Genomic DNA, 23,116 nt, shown 5'->3' with positions numbered 1-23,116 from the left:
TTTACTTCCCCTCTTCTGTGGGGTTCCCCAACCTCAGCTAGGAGGGACCCAATGGAGACCTTCAATTTAGATCCCCTCTCTACATGCATTCTGCCATTTCTGGTGGGAGCACAAACTTGTGCAGCCGCTGTCGAAATCAGTAGGGTGGTTCCTCCGAAAATTGGGAATCAATCTACCTCAGATCCAGTTATATCACTCTTAGGCATATATCCAAAGGATACTCCATTCTAACAAAAGAACACTTGCTCAAGTATGTTCATTGTGGCTTTATTCATAATATCCAGAAACTGGGCAATTTACATGTCCCTTAACTGAGGAATGAATGAAGAAAATGCGGTACATTTAAAACAATTTTTAAATTTGAATTATTTTGATCATATTCTTCCTCTCCTCCAGGTCCTTTCAGATTCTCTCCTCCTCCCTTCCCACCAAATTTTAAATTCTTTTAAAAAAAAAAACCAACACAATAACAACCCCCCAAAATTCAAGAAAGCAACATAAAACCACCCCAAAAGAAATGAAGAAACAAACACCAAACTATAACCAAATGAAAACACACACACACACACACACACACACACACCAAAAAAAAAAAAAAAAAAAAAAAAAAAAAAAAAAAAAAACCTGTGAAGTCAATTATTTGTTGTTCAACTACTCCTGAATATGAGGTCTTTCCTGGAGGGGTTGATATACCTGATTTTACTTTATTACAAAAAAACTGATTTTCTCTCCCCAGCAGGTATAAATGACAGTTTAGTTGTTAACCTTTACCCTAGTGGCTAGGTTTTCATTCATTCATTCATTCATTCATTCATTTTTAAATATTAAAAATTAAAATATAATAAGGTAATACAAAAACTATCATGTCAGAGTTGGACAAGACTGTTGCTGGAGGGCTTCTCTCCAGGTTCCCCAAGCCCCGCAGTCCCACAATCCACTTATAAAATAATCACTCAGACGCTTATAATACTTATAAACTGTATGGCCGTGGCAGGCTTCTTGCTAACTGTTCTTCTATCTTAAATTAACCCATTTTTATAAATCTATACCTTGCCACATGGCTGGTGGCTTACCGGCGTCTTCACATGCTGCTTGTCCTGGCGGTGGCTGCAGTGTCTCTCCTTTCAGCCTAACGCTTCCCAGAATTCTCCTCTCTCCTTGTCCCACCTACTTCCTGCCTGGCAACCTACTTCCTGCCTGGTCACTGGCCATCAGTGTTTTATTTATATAGAACAATATCCACAGCACAAGACAAACCAACAGAAGGAAAAGAGCCCTAGAGAAGAAGGCACAGGAATCAGAGATACACTCATTTGAACCCAGGAATCCCATAAAAGCATTATTTCCAATAAAGGGAAAAATGTATAGAAAGACATCATTCTTTGAAAGAGATCAGTGGATTAAGTTGTCAATTAGAAATCCCTATGTATATGTTGTGTTTTGACAGATACCTTAATATCATTGAAATGTGGATGTCAGATTTAAAAATGAATAGTAAACTTTAAAGACTCCCAGGAATTAACTTTGGAAATGTTGATATCAGCAATTACTTTTACTTTAATAATGAAGTTACTAAATCATATCATTTGTAAAACAATGACTGAGACATATGAATTGTTTATGAATTGACTTCCTCAAAGAACTTAAAGTTCATTACAAGAAGCCATTAAACACGTGGAATGGAACATAAGAGATGGGGGAAAGAATCCACACTACCTGTAATGGCTTACATATGAAATGTATAAAGAACCAAATTCAGGTTAGTAAGACAATCATCACTACAGTGTATAACCTATGCAACAGAAAGGGTCACTTTTGTATAAATAGCCTAGCTACAAGATGTAGTAGTTGGGAGGAAAATGGTCCCTAAAGGAAGTAACACTATTAGGAGCTGTGGCCTTGCTGGAAGAAGTGTGTCACTGTGAGGGTAGGCTCAAGCTTCCCTCAGTGTGACTCTCAGTTAATTTCCTGTTGCTTGCAAGATGTAGGACTCTTTTTTTTTTGGTTTTTTGAGACAGGGTTTCTCTGTGTAGCTTTGCGCCTTTCCTGGAACTCGCTTTGGAGACCAGGCTGGCCTCAAACTCACAGAGATCTGCCTGACTCTGCCTCCCAAGTGCTGGAATTAAAGGCGTGAGCCACCCTCTTAACACCAGCACCATGTCTGCCTGCATGCCACCATGCTCCCCACTACGATGATAACAGACTGAATCTCTGAAACTGTAAGCAAGCCCTCTCAATTAAATGTTTTCCTTATAAGAGTTGGCATAGTTATAGTGTCTTTTTACAGCAATAGAAACCCTAAGACACCTGACCATTCTTAAAGTTTGCTAAAATAATTTGTTCTATTCTAGCCTCAGATACTTGACTAGATAGAACAAGAAAGAAATTTTGATGACCAATAAAATCAGGAAGGTGTTCACATCTCTAGTTCTCAGTGAAAATACAAATCAAGACGGTATATAATAGCCACAGGGGCTGAAATGAAAAGAATTAAAGTCCAGAAATACAGTATAAAATCAGAACAAAATGAAACAACAACAACAAAAAGAACAGAGATAAAAGAATGCTTTGCAATGCTGACTTAAATAAAAGTTGGCAAAGAACATGCAAAATATCTGTTAGTATTTGTTAAAAATTGATGATAGTGTATTTTGACTACTGGTCAATGACTATTGGTCTCATTGTAAGGCATGTTGTGTTAAAAAGATATTTAATAATTATTAAAACACAATAAGGAAGAGTTTGTTCAGAATCACACACACACACACACACACACACACACACACACACAATGACAACAGCAATAGGATTTTGCAAAGACAGCAACTTGACTTCAGTAAATGTAAGTCTGTCCATAACAACAACAACAACAACAAACAGGAAGGGAGACAGTCCATGCTTACTTACTAAGAGAAAGGATCAGGAGTTAGAAGGATTCTAGTAAAACCAAACTCATATGACACTGAGAACAAGACAGAGTGACCAGATATTATTTAAGGGAATGATACAAGGAACTAGACCCGATAGTGAGAATAACCAAATACTGAGGGGCGGGGGTGGGTGGGTGGTGGTGCTATTAGATCAACTAAGAAATGTTCTTTGCTAAAACTTGATTTTCCAAGTGAGTACATGGATGGGATTATATATTTCAGATGCCTGTATAATATATGATAAAGTGAAGAATAATTGCCAGTTGCCGTGATAAATATGTTCAACTAAAACATGTACCAATGGCAATAGTAATATATGTATTGATCCCTCAAACTAAAATCCACAAAATTGTGATTTAATAATATTTTGGATAAGTTGAGTACAATGGAATGGAGTATTTTACTATAATTAAAATGAATGAATTCCCACTACCTAAAATAAAATGAATGGATTTTGTGTGAATAACATTCCATGGCTGTAGCTCAAATGCAGGATAGAAGAGACTACACAAACCATAGTAGAATATACTAGTATCTTAATAGAATATATAAATAAATCTTTATTTATTCTTCAGTGCTTTGCCTACCTGTATCTTTTGCCCTGTGTGTGAATCACATGTTCATTGCTTTTAGAACTGATTGAAAATCCACACTGATGCATAAAATCTTTTAAGATTAGTGCTTCATTCAGGTCACAGGTACTAGATGAAATAGCACTTGAATTTACAAATTTTGCTGCTCTGGTATATCATTCTATATTCTGTGAATGTGTGTTGCTCTGATTGGTTGATAAATAAAACACTGATTGGCCAGTAGCCAGGCAGGAAGTATAGGCAGGATAAGCAGGCAAAGAGAATTCTGGGAAGAGGAAGGTTGAGTCAGGAGTCACCAGCCAGACACAGAAAGCAAGATGTAAAGGCAGAACTGAAAAAAGGTACCAAGCCACATGGCTGAACATAAATAAGAATCATGGGTTAATTTAACTGTAAGAGCTAGTCAGTAATAAGTCTGAGATAACGGCCAAGCAGTTGTAATTAATATAAGCCTTGGTGTGTTCATTTGGGTCTGAGTGGCTGAGAGACCATGGGGCTCCAGGAGCTGGGTGGGACCAGGAAAACTTCAACTTCACTTTGCAGGTCTTAGGTGACATTTAGGAAAGTGGAACATCAATGATAAAATCTACTGTATCAGAAAATACAATATTAAATAGAAAACTCCTTAAAATACTCAAAAAATTCTATTATGTTTATCTTTATCATGATAAGCATTGCATAAAAATGGTTAGACAAGAAGTTATGACATATAAGTCTTATTATTTCTCCATGAAGCATTTAATGGCAACAATAACAGAAGATGTATTTATTATTGGAATATCCATGAATGATGAGCATATTCTAGCTATCATTAGAAACACTCTCAGATTCCAAACAAGAATCAATTGTATGTTTATATCCCTTGAATGCAGAGAAATTAAGTCCTATAGGAAGGATCCTGCAATTAGATCATATTTCTCAGCTTAATGCTTGCTTTCTACCTATGAGTTTTACATCCTTTACCTGGTGAAAGAAATATAATCTTACGAAGTCTGAGATCCATGCTTTTGCTCCTTAGTACTTAGTGTGGAGAATGCTTTGAAGAGCTGTGGTTAGTGACTCAATTTCTTTAAAGTCAAATAATACATGGTGTTGCATGAGATTTTGCCTTCACTAATTCTAGGATGAACATAAACCATTCCTAGTTAATTTTCAGGCTGCTCAGGTTGCAGTATATAGTTTGAATGGCTATAAAAGACGGATTCCCCGATGTATAGAGTAAAGAGGTAGAAAAGGGTGCACTAAAAATTATGTTTCCTATAGTTAAGGTGTAAATTAACAGTGTACTCTATTTCTAGGTAAAAAAAAAATGCTATTGGCTAAAAGGGGGAGTGTTAATGAGTCATATGGTAATGTGATTCTATTTCCTGATGTTTCTTGGAGGATAATGAAGGATCATGAAAAGTTCACAAGGCAATGATAGGTACTTGTAGTAGAATATTTTAAGGTGTGTTACTTTTGTTTATGTTGCATTTGTTAAACTCTGTGAAGTTGTGTTACTGTGCCTGTCTAAAACACCTGTTGGTCTAATAAAGAACTGGCCAATAACAAGGCAGGAGTAAGAATAGGTGGGGCTGGCAGACAGAGAGTATGTATAGAAGGAGAAAACTGGGAGGAGAGATCTAAGATCTAGCAGCTAGAGGAGGAGGACAATGCTAGGGGTCAGCCCACCCAGCTACACAGCAAGCTACAGAGTAAGATTTACTGAAGTCAGAGAAAAGGAAAAGACCAGAGGCAAAAGGTAGATGGGCTAAGTTAAGAAAAGTTGGCAAGGAACTAAGCTAAGCTAAGGCCAGGCATTCATAATTAAGAATAAGCCTCTGTGTGTGATTTATTTGGGAGCTGGGTGACAGTTCCCCCCCCTACCCCCCCCCCCCCAAAAAAAAGAGAAAACGATAGAACAGGCACTTATTGCAGGTGACACATATTTTAAGTGCAGAAATTTTAAAGTTCCTGGTATTTGTCTTAGACATAGCAATCTTGTCTATCTTCTTCAAACTGATTTAAAAAGTAAGGAAAGAGAAGCAATTTGTTTTATTCTAAAAATAAAATGTCTCACTTCACTCAACAGTCTCACAGACAGATTTAACCTACTTTGGCACTACAGTTTAGACTGCAGAAAATACAGTTGTCTGTTCTGTTAATAACTTTGGATTCAATTGATATGTTTTCTCTTGTAGGGTTAATTTTTAACATATGATTGTGATGCTGCCTCAAATGTATTTAGAGGGTAGAAGTAAAGCATAACCAGGTTCAAACTCCCAGTGTCCCACCACTCACATAATGATGCATAATTCTGTATACTCAGGTGGTAGATAGTCTGTGATAAAATCAACTTTAAAGATGCTGTATATAGCTTACAAGTATCCTTTATGACTTTCTGTACCCGCTAGAAGTAAAGATATCTAAAAAAATTGTTAAAATGCCATAGAGTTAGCTCAAACACAATTTCACACACACAAACACTCCACAATGTTATGTAAATATCCAGTAATGACAAAAACATGATTTGTGCCTTAAAAAGTAATTTATTGAAAAGAGGAGAAAGAAAATCTCAGTTACTGCACACAATTACTCCAAATGATAGCATTTACAGAAGAATCAATTAAATGACTTTTAAAACAAAATTTCCATTATAGAAACTTAGTTAAAGACTTTGATTCTCTCTGCTCGGGTGTTTTCCCTACTGGCATGATGCGACCAGAATTTAAACAGAATCTGTCTATGAAAGGTTAGCTTAAGGACGGGTGCTGTGCTATCTAATATGCAGTAGACAACTCAAGGTGAATGAGTGCCTTCTCTACAGCGTTTTCCTATTCTAGAATAGCAGGTAAGCCTTGGTAAGATGATGGTTCCATATGATGGATGGAGAGGAGAAGTGAAGAGGATAGAGTCTCCGGTCACATCTGTAAGTAGAGGTGGAAAGGCATGGTTAGCTATAGTATTGGATTTTGAAGGAAGAATTGTTATGATTTTATATACTTTGCTAGTCATTTTCTTTTTAACTCATAGGGTCATTTTATTTGTCTACTACTGATAAACTTTACTCCTGTTTTTTTATGTAAAGATAATTTTTTACTAAGCTGTAACTTTTTGTGTTATTATTACAAATGCCACCAGGTAAACACAAGAAAATGCTGTCACGTAAGATTATCATTTTCATTAATGTGATATTTTTGGCAGGGGAAATAAGGAACATCTTATACCACAAACAAACATAAACACTCACACGCACTTAGTGTAGCTGAGATGACTAAAACACCTGTTTAGTTTTACTGTGTGATTTGCTATCAATTCCTACTTTAGTATCAAAAAGCACAGAACCTTACTGTTTGGCTTTACATGTGTCAGAGGCACTATTCCATGAAGAAGGGGTAACATTCATACAGACACGCATAGGCTTTTCCATTATTATAACTTTTACTAGTGAAACATTATTTGCTATTAAATACATTTTAATACTTATGCTTTTTAAATATATAATTATGAAAACTCAAATTTCAAATGAAAGTAGGACTGAACACTAGACATATAGCCTATAAACTCACCAAGTGTTATAATTCTGGAGTTCCTGAGAGTTGACTTAAAGTCTCTGAAAGAACAAAAATCACTCGCATCAGTGGCTGAATTTATTCAGTAGTAAAATTTTAATGAGGTGATGATGACAGTCACTTATTAAAGTGCATGTTTTGATAATACTATGATTGACAAAGATTACCAAAATCAATTACCTTAAGGATAAGCAGAAAAAAGTGTTACCATAGTGTTTCAAATGAGGAAAAGGCCAGGAGTTGAATTCAGGGTGAATGTGTGTTTACATAGGTGCTCTTAATTCATATGTAGCATTTCCATATTGATCATATGTATACACAGATGGAAAGTGCTTAGAGATTAGTGAAAACTGAAGAAGGATAATGTTTACTGTGTGTTGGCAGTTTTTCTGCTTCCATCAATACAAAGGGTTGCACTTACTGAATGGAGAATTCTGCTCTGCATGCTTCTGAGGAGTGATTTTTAAGTCTTAGATACCAGAAAGTTATCTGACTGGTCATTTTTATTTTAAATATTTTCTTGCAGATGCTCTTTAAGCTTCCTTACTTCCTTTGGTAGAGCACCAGCATTCAGTAATTTTCATAAACTTACCACCATACTTTGGTTTCTTCGGCATTCTTGGGGACAATGGCCTTGAGGGTGTTAAGTACAGCTTCGGAAGTAAGGTGCTGCATGTCTTGTGGAAAATAAGCCCAAAGGGGATAGACATCATACTGTGGGAAGGCCTATAGGGAAAGACAAACAACAACAACAACAAAATGTGTGTGAGCGACTGCTGTTTGAGTCCATGAAGAGCTAGATAGCATTCTCACTTCTTAAAGTCACTGTTCAAAACTGAATCCCAAGGACCAACGTTGTCCATACAGAATTCAGTTACCGGAGCCCAGAAGAAAATAAGAACATGAATCTGTGGGGCCCTGGCAGTGAGACCAGGACTTCTCTAGGGTGTATAAACTGGCTTTCTGAAACTCATTCCCTCTGGTGGGATACCTTGATCAGCCTTGATGCAGTGGGGGAGGGGCTTGGTCCTGCCTCAACCTGATATGCCAGACTTTGTTGACTCCCCAAGGGAGGCTTTATACCCTCTGAGGGGAAGGGGGTTGAGATGGGGGTGATATGGGGAGAAGAGGGACAAGGGGTGGGAGAGGGAACTGTGGTTGGTATGTAAAATAAAAAAATAAAGAAAAAACTATGAATCTCATTAGTTCTTATTCAGAACTCGTTGATATTTTAACTACAAAAAAAAATTGTTTTGCTAATTTAAACCTTTTTAACTTTCTTAACTTTTTTAAAGACTCTGATGTCCAAAGAAGGGTCATTTATCCAGGGTCAATATAGCTGATCCCTGAATGTCTTATACGTAGAAAATAATTTTCTAAATGTTAGCTCAGAATCTCCCAAGAAACTGGTTTGGGGTACAAAAGAGTGTGTTCCTTTCCAAAATATTGGAACAGCTTCCTCTATTGATCTATCATAGAATTTCTGTTAGAAATTTAGGAATTTCTACGCTAATGCACACAAAGCTCCCTATATAAGTGGAATTTGTATTTTATGGGTTCAGGAGTAAAATTAAAAATGTCAATTTTTCCTGTGAACATTTACATAAACAATAAAACAAACTATATATGAAATTTTCTATTTTTCTTAGTAATACATATATATATATATATATATATATATATATAAAATTAAATTAAATAATAAAACTAACTGACCTGAACAAAGAGCTGGGCCAGTTCCTTGGTGGAGACAGAGAAAAAAAAAACAGTCTTTTTAAGTTACATATAGCTGGGGACCAATAGACACCAAATTATTGTACCGAACTTGTAGAGAAGAAAATCTATATGTACAATTTTCACACTGTCTTTTAAAAGAATTATATGAAAGGTGAAACCAATATATTTATTGTATTGTAATAAAAACAAATCATTGTCCTTAATTTGCCTTTACTTTGAGCAGTGAAAATGATTGGAGTATTCAAGAATGCAATCAACTTAAAGCACACTGTCAAATCATTAAGCAACTGATTGCTTCAATATTTAAAATCTTGGGAAACAATTTAACCATAATCATTTTCACAGAAAGAAAATTTCCTCACTTTTCTACACATTCTTTTTAATATTAGAATATTCTATGTAAGATGTACAAGTGGAACCATCCATCAGTGGCTACAGGGCTACAGTCTCCAACTTGAACATGACTTCTTTTAAAACATAAAGATATATATATATCAGATGTGCGCATAAATGAAGCTTTACCTGATCCATTGCACTCATAGGCTGTCTCTGGAAAGAAAAAAGGAAATAGGAATTACAATTTGGGATCTATTAACACTGTAAGGACAGAAGAAACAACCTGTTTGAAACTTTCCTTGTCAGTGATTTGGGAACTGACACTAATTTTGTCAACTGCTATTTGATTACCCAGTGACATCTTTTCCTCTAAGACACAGAGGCACCCCCAACAATTACTAATTCACTAAATTGTGAGTTCCTGTTAGAAATCTCCATGCCTGGTGTGCAATTGGTCTAGTGATCTGCCTGATTCATAATCGCTAGGCAACAGTTCTTCCATAGTAACTGATTTTTATCTCAAATCCCAGAGACACTGTGGGACCAGTGGTATACAGAATAGAGCAGACAGTGTCTACTGTTTATGACTGGATAAATTCACCTCATAGGTGACAAGAGAGAAAGTTGAAGGATATTGATCCAGTCCCCTTGGAATCCTCAGTCTATAATCTAGATGGTCTCTTTAAAGAACAGCAAGTCAGTCAGTAAATCAATTTCCAACATGTACCCATTAAGTGAACGTGACTAAAACTGATCTAGACATCCCCAAACCACATTGATTAAGTTTGACAATCCTAAATATACAGGTACAGTTACATGACAATAAAAGAGGCATTGACATGAATAAATGTAAGTGTAGAAAGTGCCCCTTTGTAATGTTTGTGATTATAGCTGTGCTGTCCACAGGAACTGAGATATGCACAAGGAGGCACAGGAGCAGATCCCACCCAAAGGATGGAGACTGACCATTCTTTTTCTTGTAGTTAACCAACACAAATTAGTTTAGAAATGGTAGAAAGAGAAAGAGGAAGAGAGAGAGGATTCTATACAAGAGTGAGAAGTTTTAAAGCAAAAATTTAACAACATATTATTATTTTATAATACAAAAAGAAATATTACCATTTGAACTTGGTTGTGGGCATTCATTCTGTAAGCCTGCTCCTGTATAGAAGGAAATGTGTTCTAGATTACTCAGACATCTGACTTCACACTACTGTGTTCACTACAATGAGTAGAGATTACATCACTATCCATGAAACTTACAGTATACAATATAGATATTACTCAAGGATTATTGAAAAAAATCTAAAGTTTCATATTTTGAGTGTATAAAAAACTTAGCTCAGGCTAAATTCTCTGGAGTTTAAGAACATAAATAGTAAATAAATTTTATTTCCTGTAATACATAAAAGCCTATAAATTATTTAAGACTATATTTTATTTTCATACCTATTTGTAATCATTATTAACATCTTTGCTAAATTTCAAGTAAAACATTACCATATTTGGGTAGTAAAACTGGCTCTGTCTTGGAAGATGTTTCTGTGTTTAGAAAAAAGTACAAGTTATAAAATTGTAACACAGAATATAAATATTAAAATATTTAAAATTGAATAAATTATCTCACCTGGGCAAAGACAGATTGCTAAAGAAGAAACATATTTTGTTTCTTTTAGTATACTGGTTTTTATTCATTAATGAATAGTCAACATTACTATGCACTTCTCTTGTTGAGAGACTGTAATTAGTGCTATGAGATATAATGAAAACCTTGGGCAAATCTAGGATGCCGCTAACATATGTAAAGTTTATTATATAAGCAGAAATACAGAGCTAAGACAATCGGCTAGTTTCTGAGAGGAGTAATGACATTTGTGCTGGTTAAGTAAAATATTTAAATTTTTGTAGATTTGTTCTAGACAGAATCAACTTGAAAACTAGAACAATAATATCACATAACACACAATGGAAATATTCAAATAATTTAAATTTTAGTAAATAATCTTACCTGGGCCAGGGAAGATTGCTAAGGAAGGAAAGTAATTCTCCTTTAGTATATTGACATAGAACTTGTATTGGCAGAGTATTTGAAAAATAGTAAGATAATTTAGATTTAGTAAAAAAAAAAAAAAATCCTACCTGGGCCAGGGAAGCTTGCTAAAGAAGAAAGATAATTCTCCTTTTAGTATATTGATTGACATAGTATTTAAGAAATAGCATGATAATTTAAATTTGGTAAAAAAAATCTTACCTGGGCCAGGGAAGCTTGCTATAGGAGAAAAATAATTCACTTTTTAGCATATTGATTGACATAGAATTTGCATGGGCATAGATAGTATTTAAGAAATATTAAAATAATTTAGATTTAGTAAAAAAAATCTTACCTGGGCCAGAAGAGCTTGCTATAGGAGAAAAATAATTCTCCTTTTAGCATATTGATTGACATAGAATTTGTATAAGCATAGTATATAAGAAATATTAAAATAATTTAGATTTAGTAAAAAAAAAATCTTACCTGGGCCAGAGAAGCTTGCTATAGGAGAAAAATAATTCTCCTTTTAGCATATTGATTGACATAGAATTTGTATAAGCATAGTATATAAGAAATATTAAAATAATTTAGATTTAGTAAAAAAAAAAATCTTACCTGGGCCAGAGAAGCTTGCTATAGGAGAAAAATAATTCTCCTTTTAGCATACTGATTGACATAGAATTCGTATAAGCATAGTATATAAGAAATATTAAAATAATTTAGATTTAGTGAAAAATCTTACCTGGGCCAGGGAAGCTTGCTAAGGAAGAAAAGTAATTCTCCTTTAGTATATTGACATAGAATTTGTATGGGTATAGTATTTGAGAAATATTAAAATAATTTAGATTTAGTAAAAAATCTTACCTGGGCCAGGGAAGCTTGCTGTGGAAGAAAAATAATATTCCTTTTAGCATATTGAGATAGAATTTGCATGGGCATAGTATTTTGAGGATTATTAAAATAATTTAGATTTAATTAAAAATCTTACCTGGGCTAGAGAAGCTTGCTGAAGACAAAAAATAAGTCTTTTAGTATATTGATTGACATGAAATTTGTATTGTCATAGCATTTAAGAAATATTAAAATAATTTAGATTTAGTTAAAAAAAATCTCACCTGGGCCTGGATAGCTTGCTAGGAAAGAAAAACAATTCCCCTTTAGTATATTGATGGAAATAGAATTTATATTGGAGTAATATTTAACATTGACTCCACTAACATAAATTGTTCCCTAGTTAGCAATTAAGTATGTGATGTCTCCTTTAGCTCAACTTGAAGAAGTCCACATCCACTCTACAGTATGTAATAATATTCCCTCTTTCTCTCCCCCGTCTCTTAATGTCATGTTTACGTCAAAGAGTTGATAAACCTGATCTCTGCTCCAGAAAAGTAGAAGGTGTAAACATTGCATCTTGATATTCAGATCAATAATTGGATAATTATTATTCATTTCAAAGTTAGAATAAAGTTTACTTAGGAAGAACGATCGATGTGAGTAGAACTCATTTATATGATCTTCATAATTGAATAGGAATATTATAATGAATAAAACATTACCTGGCACAGTTGGTTGCATTTCATCTGTCTCTTAAGCTGTTCCTGTTTAAACTGAAAACATATTCTCAATTTCATGCACACAATTCAGTAGTTTTAGATAGTAAAACTTCAATGTCTTTTCTCTGGACTAAAGGATGAGGAATTACTAATTTTAATTTAGTACCCGTTCTAGCCCCAAATGAATTTAGCTGTTTTACAATCATTAAGAAATTATCTGTAAAAATTGCTTTCATTTAAATCATAATGCAGTTATCTCTAAGTGTGGGTATTAGGCAGCCACACTGATAGCATTCCTCAGTCTTCCAGAAGATGGAAGACTGTTTACTTTCTAACTGTAAAAATTAGATTTTACCAAGCAATTCGAGCTCATCATGAACCAAGTTAAAAATGTTTCTAATAATAGTTAAAGTTCATTGAGAGACTACCATGTGTTACCTTTAACACTATTATAATTTAATATTTATATTATCACAAGATACAGTGAATGCATCAGATTGACCGAAAGCACAGCTTCAATTGGAGCTTAAGTTTGACAAGTTAATGTGCCATGATTTAGTGTGTAATTCAGATTCAAAAATGATAAACCATGAAAACATCAAATAAAATATTTAGCTGAAATGAAAGAATCATAAACATAGGATAAATGTTGTTCATTTAAGTTTAGAAGTTGGCAAGTGGCCATTTAGATTTTGTGAGACTACATATTGTAAGTCAAGCTGCTATCCAAAAGGAGACACAGCATCATTATAAGGTTCTCACTGATGCCTGACTTTATGCTTTTGAAAGATTCACTGAAGTCTTACCAGGGTGCACTGGTTGAGTATGTCTTCTCTTGAAATGTGTTTAGCCTAAAAAAAAAATTAAAAAAAATAAAAAAATAAGAAGAAGAAAGAAAAGATAAGCAAGAAATAAACTACAGATGTCTAGGTATACTTTGTTTACCTAAGTTAACAATAGCACATGGTTAACTTAGGTTAAATTTAGCAAAAATACCTTACCTCACTGATATTGGGAATAGCATTCTCAGTTTCCTAACAGAATGAAGAAAACACAGGTGTGTAGTTAGGACATATTCTCATTTGAGGTATTCTAATCAGTAACATGCTGTATTAATAAATTACTGCACTGAACTCTTCTTAAGGCACAAACACCTGGATAATAAGATGGAACCAATAATTTAGATGGCACATTATATTTACACTGTTTTTCTTCTTACTATTTTTACTAAGACATTACTCAGAATGTTGTAGTAGATGGAAATAAACCATTCTAAAAATTAACACAACTACCCTCCTTGTCCTACATTTTATTTTAATAACTGGAAATTTCAGTTTTAAAGTCAAAGCCTTGGCCTCAGCATCTGATCTACTGTCCTTTCTTTAGATTTACAAGAGGTCAAGAATGAATACTAGTTATATTATCCCAGAACCAGGATGATCCAGATCCCAGTGACTTCTACACAGAACATAAAGCACACACATCGTTCACTTGGAAGGGATAATTTAATAAGTTCAAGTTCTGTAAAATATCTGAGGACGATGAAAAAGGAAACTAAATATAAAGATAAGCAAAATGACACCACACGTGGTCGGATAGGATTGTTTGCCCAGAAATAACTTTAAATTCATGTTTGACAAGTAGTTACTTTCTTCTTTTTTGGGGGGTGATAATTACGTACAAAAGCTGACAGAACGTCAGACACAGAGAATCTAAGGCACGGAGATCTTATGTTGTCGTTACATATCACACGACAGATTTTCACAAATGGCTCCTCATTAGCTGGAGCTGGGAGTGGGAATGAATATCCGTTACCTCGCTTGATGAACTGCTGCTGGAGTCTTCCTGCTAAAGGGAAGAAAAGGAATGTTGTGAACTCCTGCACGTTTAGAATTGGAAGAGAAGAATCCCATGGCATTGAAGGAGTCATTTTCATGTTGAAACAAACGATGTAAAAAGATTTGTGGCCACCATAGTACATTTTCTTAAGAATTTTACTTAAAAATCATGCGGGAAACCCAAATAACTGAGCAAGGAAGTGAAAGAAAACCTTAAATAGTATTTTTTTTTATCTATTAAAAGAAAGACACTACCATGAATGTAAAATTTATGAAAACTCTTGATAAAATATAAAGTTAAAGGAATAGCTATTGAGTATGGTTATCAAAGGACCTAGGGTCAGTGTTTATTCTCATATGCCTTGGGCCTAGTTTATGTGAATAAACGGAAAACATTAAGATAATAGTCTCACTATGTGAATAAATATCAAATCATATACCCTTTGAAATATTTACTCTTTCTTCTAATTTATACACACACACACACACACACACACACACACACATATATATATGTATGTATGTATGTATGTATGTATGTATATATGTAGTTTCATCTCCAGTATTACATTTTAAAAGATTGGTTTTAATATTCCACTGATTATTTGCTTCTGGAGATAGCTGATTGACTATATATGCAATAGGCCCATTGGACTTCTCTCCATGTTTTGGCGTTGGCAACACAACACATCCATCCTAGGTTGCTGGTATGTGGATCCCTTCCGTTTCAGCACTGTACACAGGAGCAGAAAAGGAAGTTCTTGGTTCCAAATGTCAAGCAAAGTGTTTTGCTGCAGTATCTGATTTTGATGCACACTTTGCTTTTTAGTTTTTGTTCTAATCAATAAGCAATCTTTTTTATTATGACTATTATTTAAATGGCTTAAAATTCTACTTCCAATTCTAACTGGAGCACAAAGTGTTCTTTATTTGTAAAATTGTACACAATTCTCTGAGAAGTCCAAGAAAGAAAATCCTTCTAAATTCACTTTCCCAGTGTGCTCAGAATAAAGTAGTTTTCTTAAAAGGGAGGAGACTGCACACAATATATGTGATGCATAGTTGCCTAGTTCCTTAGAATAACAGAGCCTCACCTGAGCACTTGCCATTGCTTGTTCCTAGACAAAAGAAACAAGAAGAATATTTATATTATTTTTCATGACAAACACTCAAATATAAAATTAATAACTAACAATTCAAATATATGCTAGAAAAAAATAGAAACGGAACAATATCTAAGAATCGAGGAAAACAATAAACCTTACAAAACTGAAGTATTTACTTTCCTACTCTGCATTTCCAAGATTAATTCAAATCTTTTGAGTTCTTCCACATTGGTAGTGACTGACAACATGTTAATGTATCTGAGAAAGTGCAACTTTTTGTTTTCTTTTAACTTGGCTTCTGGACATTGAGCAGAAGCACTGTATATAAGGTGTGCAATAGATAAAATTGTATCAGAGTAGAGTGGTTCAAGGGTGCATTGATATTTAAGAAACATATTTTTTTCTACTTAATATCTTGTGTGCATGTTGTAACATCACAGTAGTGGAAAGATATCACTCCCAGGTCTGAAGTTCAAAATACCAGTGTTGGTGTGTCATCTACTTAATTTCAGCAAACACATCAGAGTATCTTTTCTTTCTAGGAATTAGAGATATTTGTCATAGAATGATTGGAATTATTCTCTGATGTAGGTAAGATGATGCAAGGGAATGCTTGTTATGTGTTGTCCCCTCCCCATACATGGTGGAATATTTTTAAAGCGAAGGGCTTTACCTTGGTTGATTCATCCATAGTTAGCTGTAAGAAAAGATTTCAGTCATCAAATAGATTTTCAAAAGACACACATCACTGGTCTTACAAATTTTGAGAACTATATACTCTTCCAATATTTAATTTATGTAAAAAGTATTAAGCAATCAAGTTCAAAAGTTGTGATTGGTGAAAGAATACCGGTTTGATGTAAAATGTTCTTGGGTAATGCTTTTTTAATCATCCCTACCAATGCATTCCTTCAGCCTTCATAGTACATGTGAATTATGGACCAGATTGAAAATGCATTTATTTGTTTGGTCATTGAGTTACATGTATGTCTTATTCCATCATAGCTGTTCACATAAGTCCATAAAATTAGAAGCTCTCCAAATTATCAATAGAATCTACTAGTCATTTTGAATGTATGATTGAGAGGTTCAAGTAAAGGATAAATGACATAGACAGTCCAAATAAAATTGTTTGTTTGTGCTAGGTAGAGGGCCATATTTGTCACATTATTTTGTAGAAAACTTTCGTACCTTGATTTCATCACTCTGTTTTCCTGTCAGAATCTCTCTCTGCTGAAAAATTAAAAAGTAACTTGTGTAACACATATTTAAATCACAGACTTTAATAATAGTTTAAGTTTTATAGATGTTTCTTACTCTGTTCAGGCCATTGATGAATTTCTTATGGTTACAAAAGAAAGAAAAACAGTATTAGTGAAAAGGACATAACTAGTGAAAATCTGCAATCAAATGACATTATCACTTCCTGCTGCAAATTTTAAAAATAAATCTATTTTCCATTGATTCCCCAGTGTTTCTTGTCATATCAATTCTAAATGTAAGTGTTTCTTTGCTGTACTGTCTTTGTATACACTGCCAGTAAATATACTCTTAAAATATTTTCAAATTTGTTTTATGAGGTTTTTTGTCTTTGGTTAGTGATCAGTTCTGTGGTCTATTGATTTCAACACTTGAGTACCTACTTTAACTCTATGTCATATCCCATGGAGTCATTTTGACCTGCCCTAAGTGTGCTGCTAATTAGTCTTAAGACAAAGTTATGTTGTCTTTGCTCAGCTCATGTTTAGGCAGTCATGTTAGTGAGACTTTATGGGCGTGGCCTCTGACAATAAACATGCTAAAGTGGATAGTGGAAAGCCTAGGAGGCTTCAACCCTACACAAAGAACTACAGGTAACTAAAGAATCCTGAGAGTATGAGAAATAGTCTTCTCCAGGGAAAAGAGCACAACAATCCACTAACAAATAGTCAGCCCTGAAAACATACATTTTATATATATATATATATATATATATATATATATATATATATATATAGTTGTATTTATGTATTTAGAAATATATGTGTATAAGCATATGTGTGTGTGTGTGTGTGTGTGTGTGAGTGTGTGTGTGTGTACTAATTAAGGAAGAAAGAAGAAGAGCTGGGACAGCTATCTTGGAGGGTTTAAAGAGAGGAAAGAGAAGGGAAAATGGAATAATTATATTAAAATATCAAAAAAAATAGGGGAAAGAATTTTTAAAAACTTATGTTAAAACTCATTCAGACAATGTTGGCCTAGCCATCAAGTCTTCTAAATAAATCATGGTCTTCCATTAGACTTTGATATTCTTACATTCAACAAACAACATTTTAGAGAACTGTAGCACATTTGAGGCAACATCCATGCTCACAGAATACTCTACATTGTGAACATGGAATCTTGAGCTGCTAAATAGGTTATGGGGGGAAAAAGACAAGTGTTTTGGTCAGAGGCAAAATTTTAGATACAAATTAAAATTAAAATCTACCTTTTAATGAATGAAAAAGGGTATCGACTCAAGTGAAAATGCTTTTACAAGCAAACGATACTTTGTTTTATTCGTTTCCTGAGAACAAAGTATAGTGACACATGCATGGAAATGCCATAATAAAACTCACGACTTGTATGTTAAAGAATGAGTTTTCTTCTAAGAGTGCATTTGTGTGTTAAGAACTCATAACACTTACCTCATTAAACGTGAGATATTGTGGTTGTTTAACAAGTTCCTGTTGTTCCTGTTGGAATTACGTTTTGAATTACAAAATGATAAGCTGACCACTGAGTATACACAAGTGTTGAAACATATTATTTCATTTATATATGAAGGTAAATGTAAAAACACAAATATGAACTCTTTCCCCTCAGGAACCCAAGAGTTTGATTTAATTCAGTAAATTATTAGATTCTTGGGCAGAAGAAAAATCTATACTTTTAGTTTTATATTCTAAATCAAAAATCTGAAAGAGGCACTGTAACTGGTTCCCTTTTTGGCCAAGCCTAATAATCTGTTAGGCATGTTTTCCAAAATGTCCAACAAACACTTTACATAGAGAATGAATCAAATCAGAATTGGGAGGGCAGCCCAGGTATCTGAACACTTAGATACTTTTGAAGATATATAAAAATCAGTGTGTAGAAGGCATTCCACATTCATGATCACTAACTGAAGGTTGGAGAAGACCAGGAGAGCATGGATTCAGCTCCTTACACAGGCAGCTTACCTCACTGCTGTCCTGGAGTTGAGTCTGCAGAGAATAAATGATAGCATGGCATTAGTTTATATACTAGAAGGAGTGGAGAATTATTGCCTATTGTACTGAGTGCTGTAGAAGTAATGAATTCATGATTCAGAATACAGAATTAGAGCAAATTAAAAGTCACAAAAATTAAATGGAAAAGAAAAAAACAAGAATATGTTAAAATATTAACATATTCAGTTTTGTTAACTATTTCTTGTGAATAAGTACGTGAAATAATTCTCTCTCTCTCTCTCTCTCTCTCTCTCTCTCTCTCTCTCTCTCTCTCTGTCTCTTTCTCTCTCTGGTGTGTGTGTGTGTGTGTGTGTGTGTGTGTGTGTGTGTGTGTGTGTGTGTAAACGGAAGGTGCATGTACGGAGGCCAGAGGACAACCTTACAGGTCAAAAGTTGTTTTTTCCCTTCCCATTTGAGTTCTAGGGATTGACTTAAGACATCAGGCTTGCACAGCAGTCACATTGACTTGCTGAGCCATTGTGCTGGCCCCATGTGCTCTTTTATAAAAAGTTTGGTTGACTAACTAATCTTGTATCTGGTGGTACTTTGATGGAAGAAATATCACTCATAGGTAGATAAGGGGGTTATTCCCCAGGGAAAGAAAGATAGAGTTTGGGTCTTTTTGCTGTCTATGCATCATCAGTGGAGCCCCATGATGAGGGAAAGTTCTCAAAAGGCAGAGTACAGAACTTACTTGGACGTGTGCCACTTTTTTATGATGAAGTCTCTGAAAAGTGACAGAGGAATTAAATAACATAAATAAGACTAAAATCAATTCAAATAACAATAATATTGCACACATAATACCATTTACGTGAAGCTGTTATTTAAAAAAATCTTTAACAATAATGTTAAAAAATTGTCAGAAACTATTGCTCTGAGAATAGAATGAAATAATTATTTTATTGACAGTTATTAAAGAAAAATAGTTTATCTGTTGTCTTTCGATTATGGCAGAGACTTGAGAAAACCATGTAAAATGCCTGAAACATAAAGCCTTCAGCTAGTTTTAATTGGTTCAAAATGATAATTTAGTTCTATGGACAATTTATATTTCATGAGAATTTTAAAAATAATTTAAAAACATTATATTAACTAGGGGGCAAAGTGGGCAGTGTCCTAGCTAAATTTTTGTCACGATTGCATTTTATCATCAATTGTATTATATAATTATTTAAATCCACATTTTGACTGTGAAGATAACAATTACATTTAATTAAATGGTAACATACACAAACAGACACCACACTGTTTTCTGTGGCATATGAGTTTTCAGTTTCTTGGGAAATCATGCTGATACAAGAACCCTAAATGAGGATTTGACTATGTAGAATATTTTGGAGTATAGAGCTCTTTGTCACACTTGATAAGGAAATATCACATACCTGTGGTATACTTAGAAGGACATTAATCTATGGTGTACAGGGGAAATAAGCTCCTTTACAACCTGTTATGCTATTTATAGTGGTGTGCAATATTTTACTTTTTTTCCTACTTTTACTGGTGATTTTCATTGTGGGTTTATTTAATTTCTAATAGGACATTAATTTCTAATGGATTTGGGTGGATTACATAATGTGATCGAAATGTGAAGTTATAACCCCTCTCTCATTCTGACTACAGTTATTAATTAGAGATCATCAAAGGCTTAGGGTTATTACTGTAGGAATCTCAGGTGTGGACATCTGGAGGGTCATTTCTAACAAGACAGCAGAACCTATTACCCACTGTACTCACAGGCATGGCAAGGGCAGCAGCCACAAGGCAGGTGAGGATGAGGAGTTTCATGGTTGCCCAGGCCTGTTTAAGAAAAAGGGGTGAAAAAAAATGTTAGGTCTTGTCTTCATAAAGTTTTTCCTTGGCCTTTCGACAAAGGACTAATTATTATGACAAACATAAATTGGTTTGAGAAGTAGTAGTTTTTCCTTGGAGACCAGGCTGGCCTCGAACTCACAAAGATCCTCCTGCCTCTGCCTCCCGAGTGCTGGGATTAAAGGCGTGCGCCACCACCGCCAGGCTGAGAATTATATAAGAGAGTAGTAGTTTTAGAAGCATAAGATGTTTTGTCAGGCAATTAAAAAGTGTGTGCCGTTTTGTTATCTTAGGTCTTCTAATTTTAAAATTCCATTTCTTTATTCTTTCTCCCCAATACTTTCTCTCTGAGCCCATGTATTGCCACTGCAGGGATGTGTATAGGTCAGGGAACAACTTGTGAGGTAAAAGTCAAAGTCCGTTCTTTTTTTTCTACCGTGTGGAACCCTGGGATGGAACTCAAATGCCTTGCCCTGTAGCAAGTGCCTATACATGTCGAGCCACCTTTCCTTAGTTCTTATATTATACCAATTTCTCATCGTTTTTATTTACTGTCTAAAAATGATTTGACAATTAATATGATATCCTTTATAAGAAGGAAAGACCGTAAGTCTTCAAAAAACAGTTACAAAGAACAATTCCCCTTGAACAGCCACACTTGCAAATTGGGCAAAATAAAGAACTAAAACCCAAATGGAAATTTTCATGTCTTTTTTTTTCATATGAAATTCCTTGAAAAAGTAGCTTTCGTGTAAAATAATTTGAAAAAATTCTATCTTTAATTCTTTGTGAAAGTTCTCCTGGTTATTTCTAACTAAACTCTAGCAATTAATTTTAAAAGTATTGGTTCTCACATCATGACTTTCTTCCTCAAGCTATCCACATCACTGCATGGCAATGACTCAATTAGATGCATATAAGTTTCCTATGTCTTTATATGGTTCATTTCTAGAGGTCCAGGAAATTGCACTAAATTAGAGATAGTGGAATTTACTTAAATTGAGAAAATCAATTAAAACAAAACAAAACAAAAAAAAAAACCCCAAAGGGTGAAAAATAATAGCTGGTCAGTGCTGGTGCATACCTTTAATCCCAGTACTTGGAAGACAGAGGCAAGTGGATCTCTGAGTTTGAGGCCAGCCTGGTCTACAGAATAAATTTTAGGACAGCCAGGGCTGCCTAAAGAAACCCTGCTTTACAAAAAAACAAAACAAAATCACATTGTACTGTAATTCTTTTACATCTTAGTCAACAAACTAACACTGATATATCAAGAATCTAAAAATGCTCTAGGAAAAAAGATACCTTTAAATGCTATCTATTTTAGTATGAATCTATTTATGATTTTCCAAAGTTCTAAGTTTAAAAATATGCACAAAATAAGTTGCTTATAAATCCATATCATTAGTATATCCATGTTTATTAGCCAAATGGCACAGATAAACAATGATCCTGAGAGATCCTGTTAAATTGTTCTTTGCTATCATATTTATAGATATCAGAAAATACTTTGCATGGCAACTTTCACAGAATTGGACAAAAAAATTGAATTTTCTTTCCAAAGAGAATATTAAAATTATGTATCATTTTTAGTATACAATATTTTAGTTACAAAAAATATCAAAGATAAGTTGGTTTATACAAAACTATAGTAATCTCTCCTTAATTTCTGAGAAGATATCAAAATTTGCAAATGCAGTTTTAAGCACTTGGCATACTGTAACAATGTATCAATGTTTCATAAAGATATAGAAAATGTTGCAAATATATTTTAATTGATTAAAAGAGGTTAGCTTTATGGAATCATAGCATAATTTTTTTGGTATTAAACACAATACCTTGAACCCAAGAGTGGGAAGAAGCAAGCTGGGTGATGATCGAGATGATGGCCGATGAATTTTCTTCACAGCTATTTAAACTCAGTGATAAGTGAAATGCTAATTTTGCGGTTTTGTTTCAGACAAAGGATTTACATAAATTCTAAGTATTTTTTCAAATAGGAAATCCATTTCTGCCAAAATTCTTTTCTGGGAAATTCTGAGGCAAGTCTCCCACAAAGGACTGATTCATGTGGTGATGGCAAATTATACAGGAAATCAGATGTTATTATTCAACATTAAAACACAGATTGTGAAGATTCACGGTTATTGCTGGAACATGGCTTTGTGTTGATTGTACAGTTGAGAAGACTTGTCTATCTACAGAACTTTATTAAAGCTTTAGGAAAATCCATTCTCAATGAAATAATTGTCCATGAAAAAAATCCATGTCTCAATGAAACATCCTCAAAATGTTTTAAACTTTAGAATATCTAAGACCATATTTAAAATACTAGCATGCATCCTACCTTTTAAAATGTCATTTGTCCTCAGTTCTTTTTTGAGTAAATTAATTT

General features: G+C 34.1%; 1 protein-coding gene across 1 annotated transcript; it reads right to left on the bottom strand.

Annotated features, from left to right (window-relative positions):
- Nucleotides 1-7,068: 7,068 nt before the first annotated feature.
- Nucleotides 7,069-22,633, bottom strand: Csn1s1 (casein alpha s1). Its single transcript, XM_076545639.1, has 25 exons — nucleotides 22,560-22,633; nucleotides 20,647-20,709; nucleotides 19,604-19,636; nucleotides 18,880-18,903; nucleotides 18,346-18,393; nucleotides 16,994-17,017; nucleotides 16,868-16,909; nucleotides 16,350-16,373; nucleotides 15,665-15,688; nucleotides 14,548-14,580; nucleotides 13,734-13,766; nucleotides 13,539-13,583; nucleotides 12,736-12,786; nucleotides 12,295-12,312; nucleotides 11,795-11,812; nucleotides 11,399-11,416; nucleotides 11,287-11,304; nucleotides 11,156-11,173; nucleotides 10,775-10,792; nucleotides 10,648-10,689; nucleotides 10,267-10,308; nucleotides 9,334-9,360; nucleotides 8,791-8,814; nucleotides 7,667-7,800; nucleotides 7,069-7,115 (listed from the first exon to the last, which is right to left on the bottom strand). Coding segments are annotated over exons 2-25 (810 nt in total). The 5' UTR covers nucleotides 20,698-20,709; nucleotides 22,560-22,633; the 3' UTR covers nucleotides 7,069-7,114.
- Nucleotides 22,634-23,116: the final 483 nt, after the last annotated feature.

This window comes from Peromyscus maniculatus, chromosome 10 (genome assembly GCF_049852395.1).
Source record: "Peromyscus maniculatus bairdii isolate BWxNUB_F1_BW_parent chromosome 10, HU_Pman_BW_mat_3.1, whole genome shotgun sequence".
Taxonomy (NCBI): Eukaryota; Metazoa; Chordata; class Mammalia; order Rodentia; family Cricetidae; genus Peromyscus; species Peromyscus maniculatus.
The sequence above is the reverse complement of the archived record's forward strand: the minus strand, read 5'-3'. Positions and strand labels throughout refer to the sequence as shown.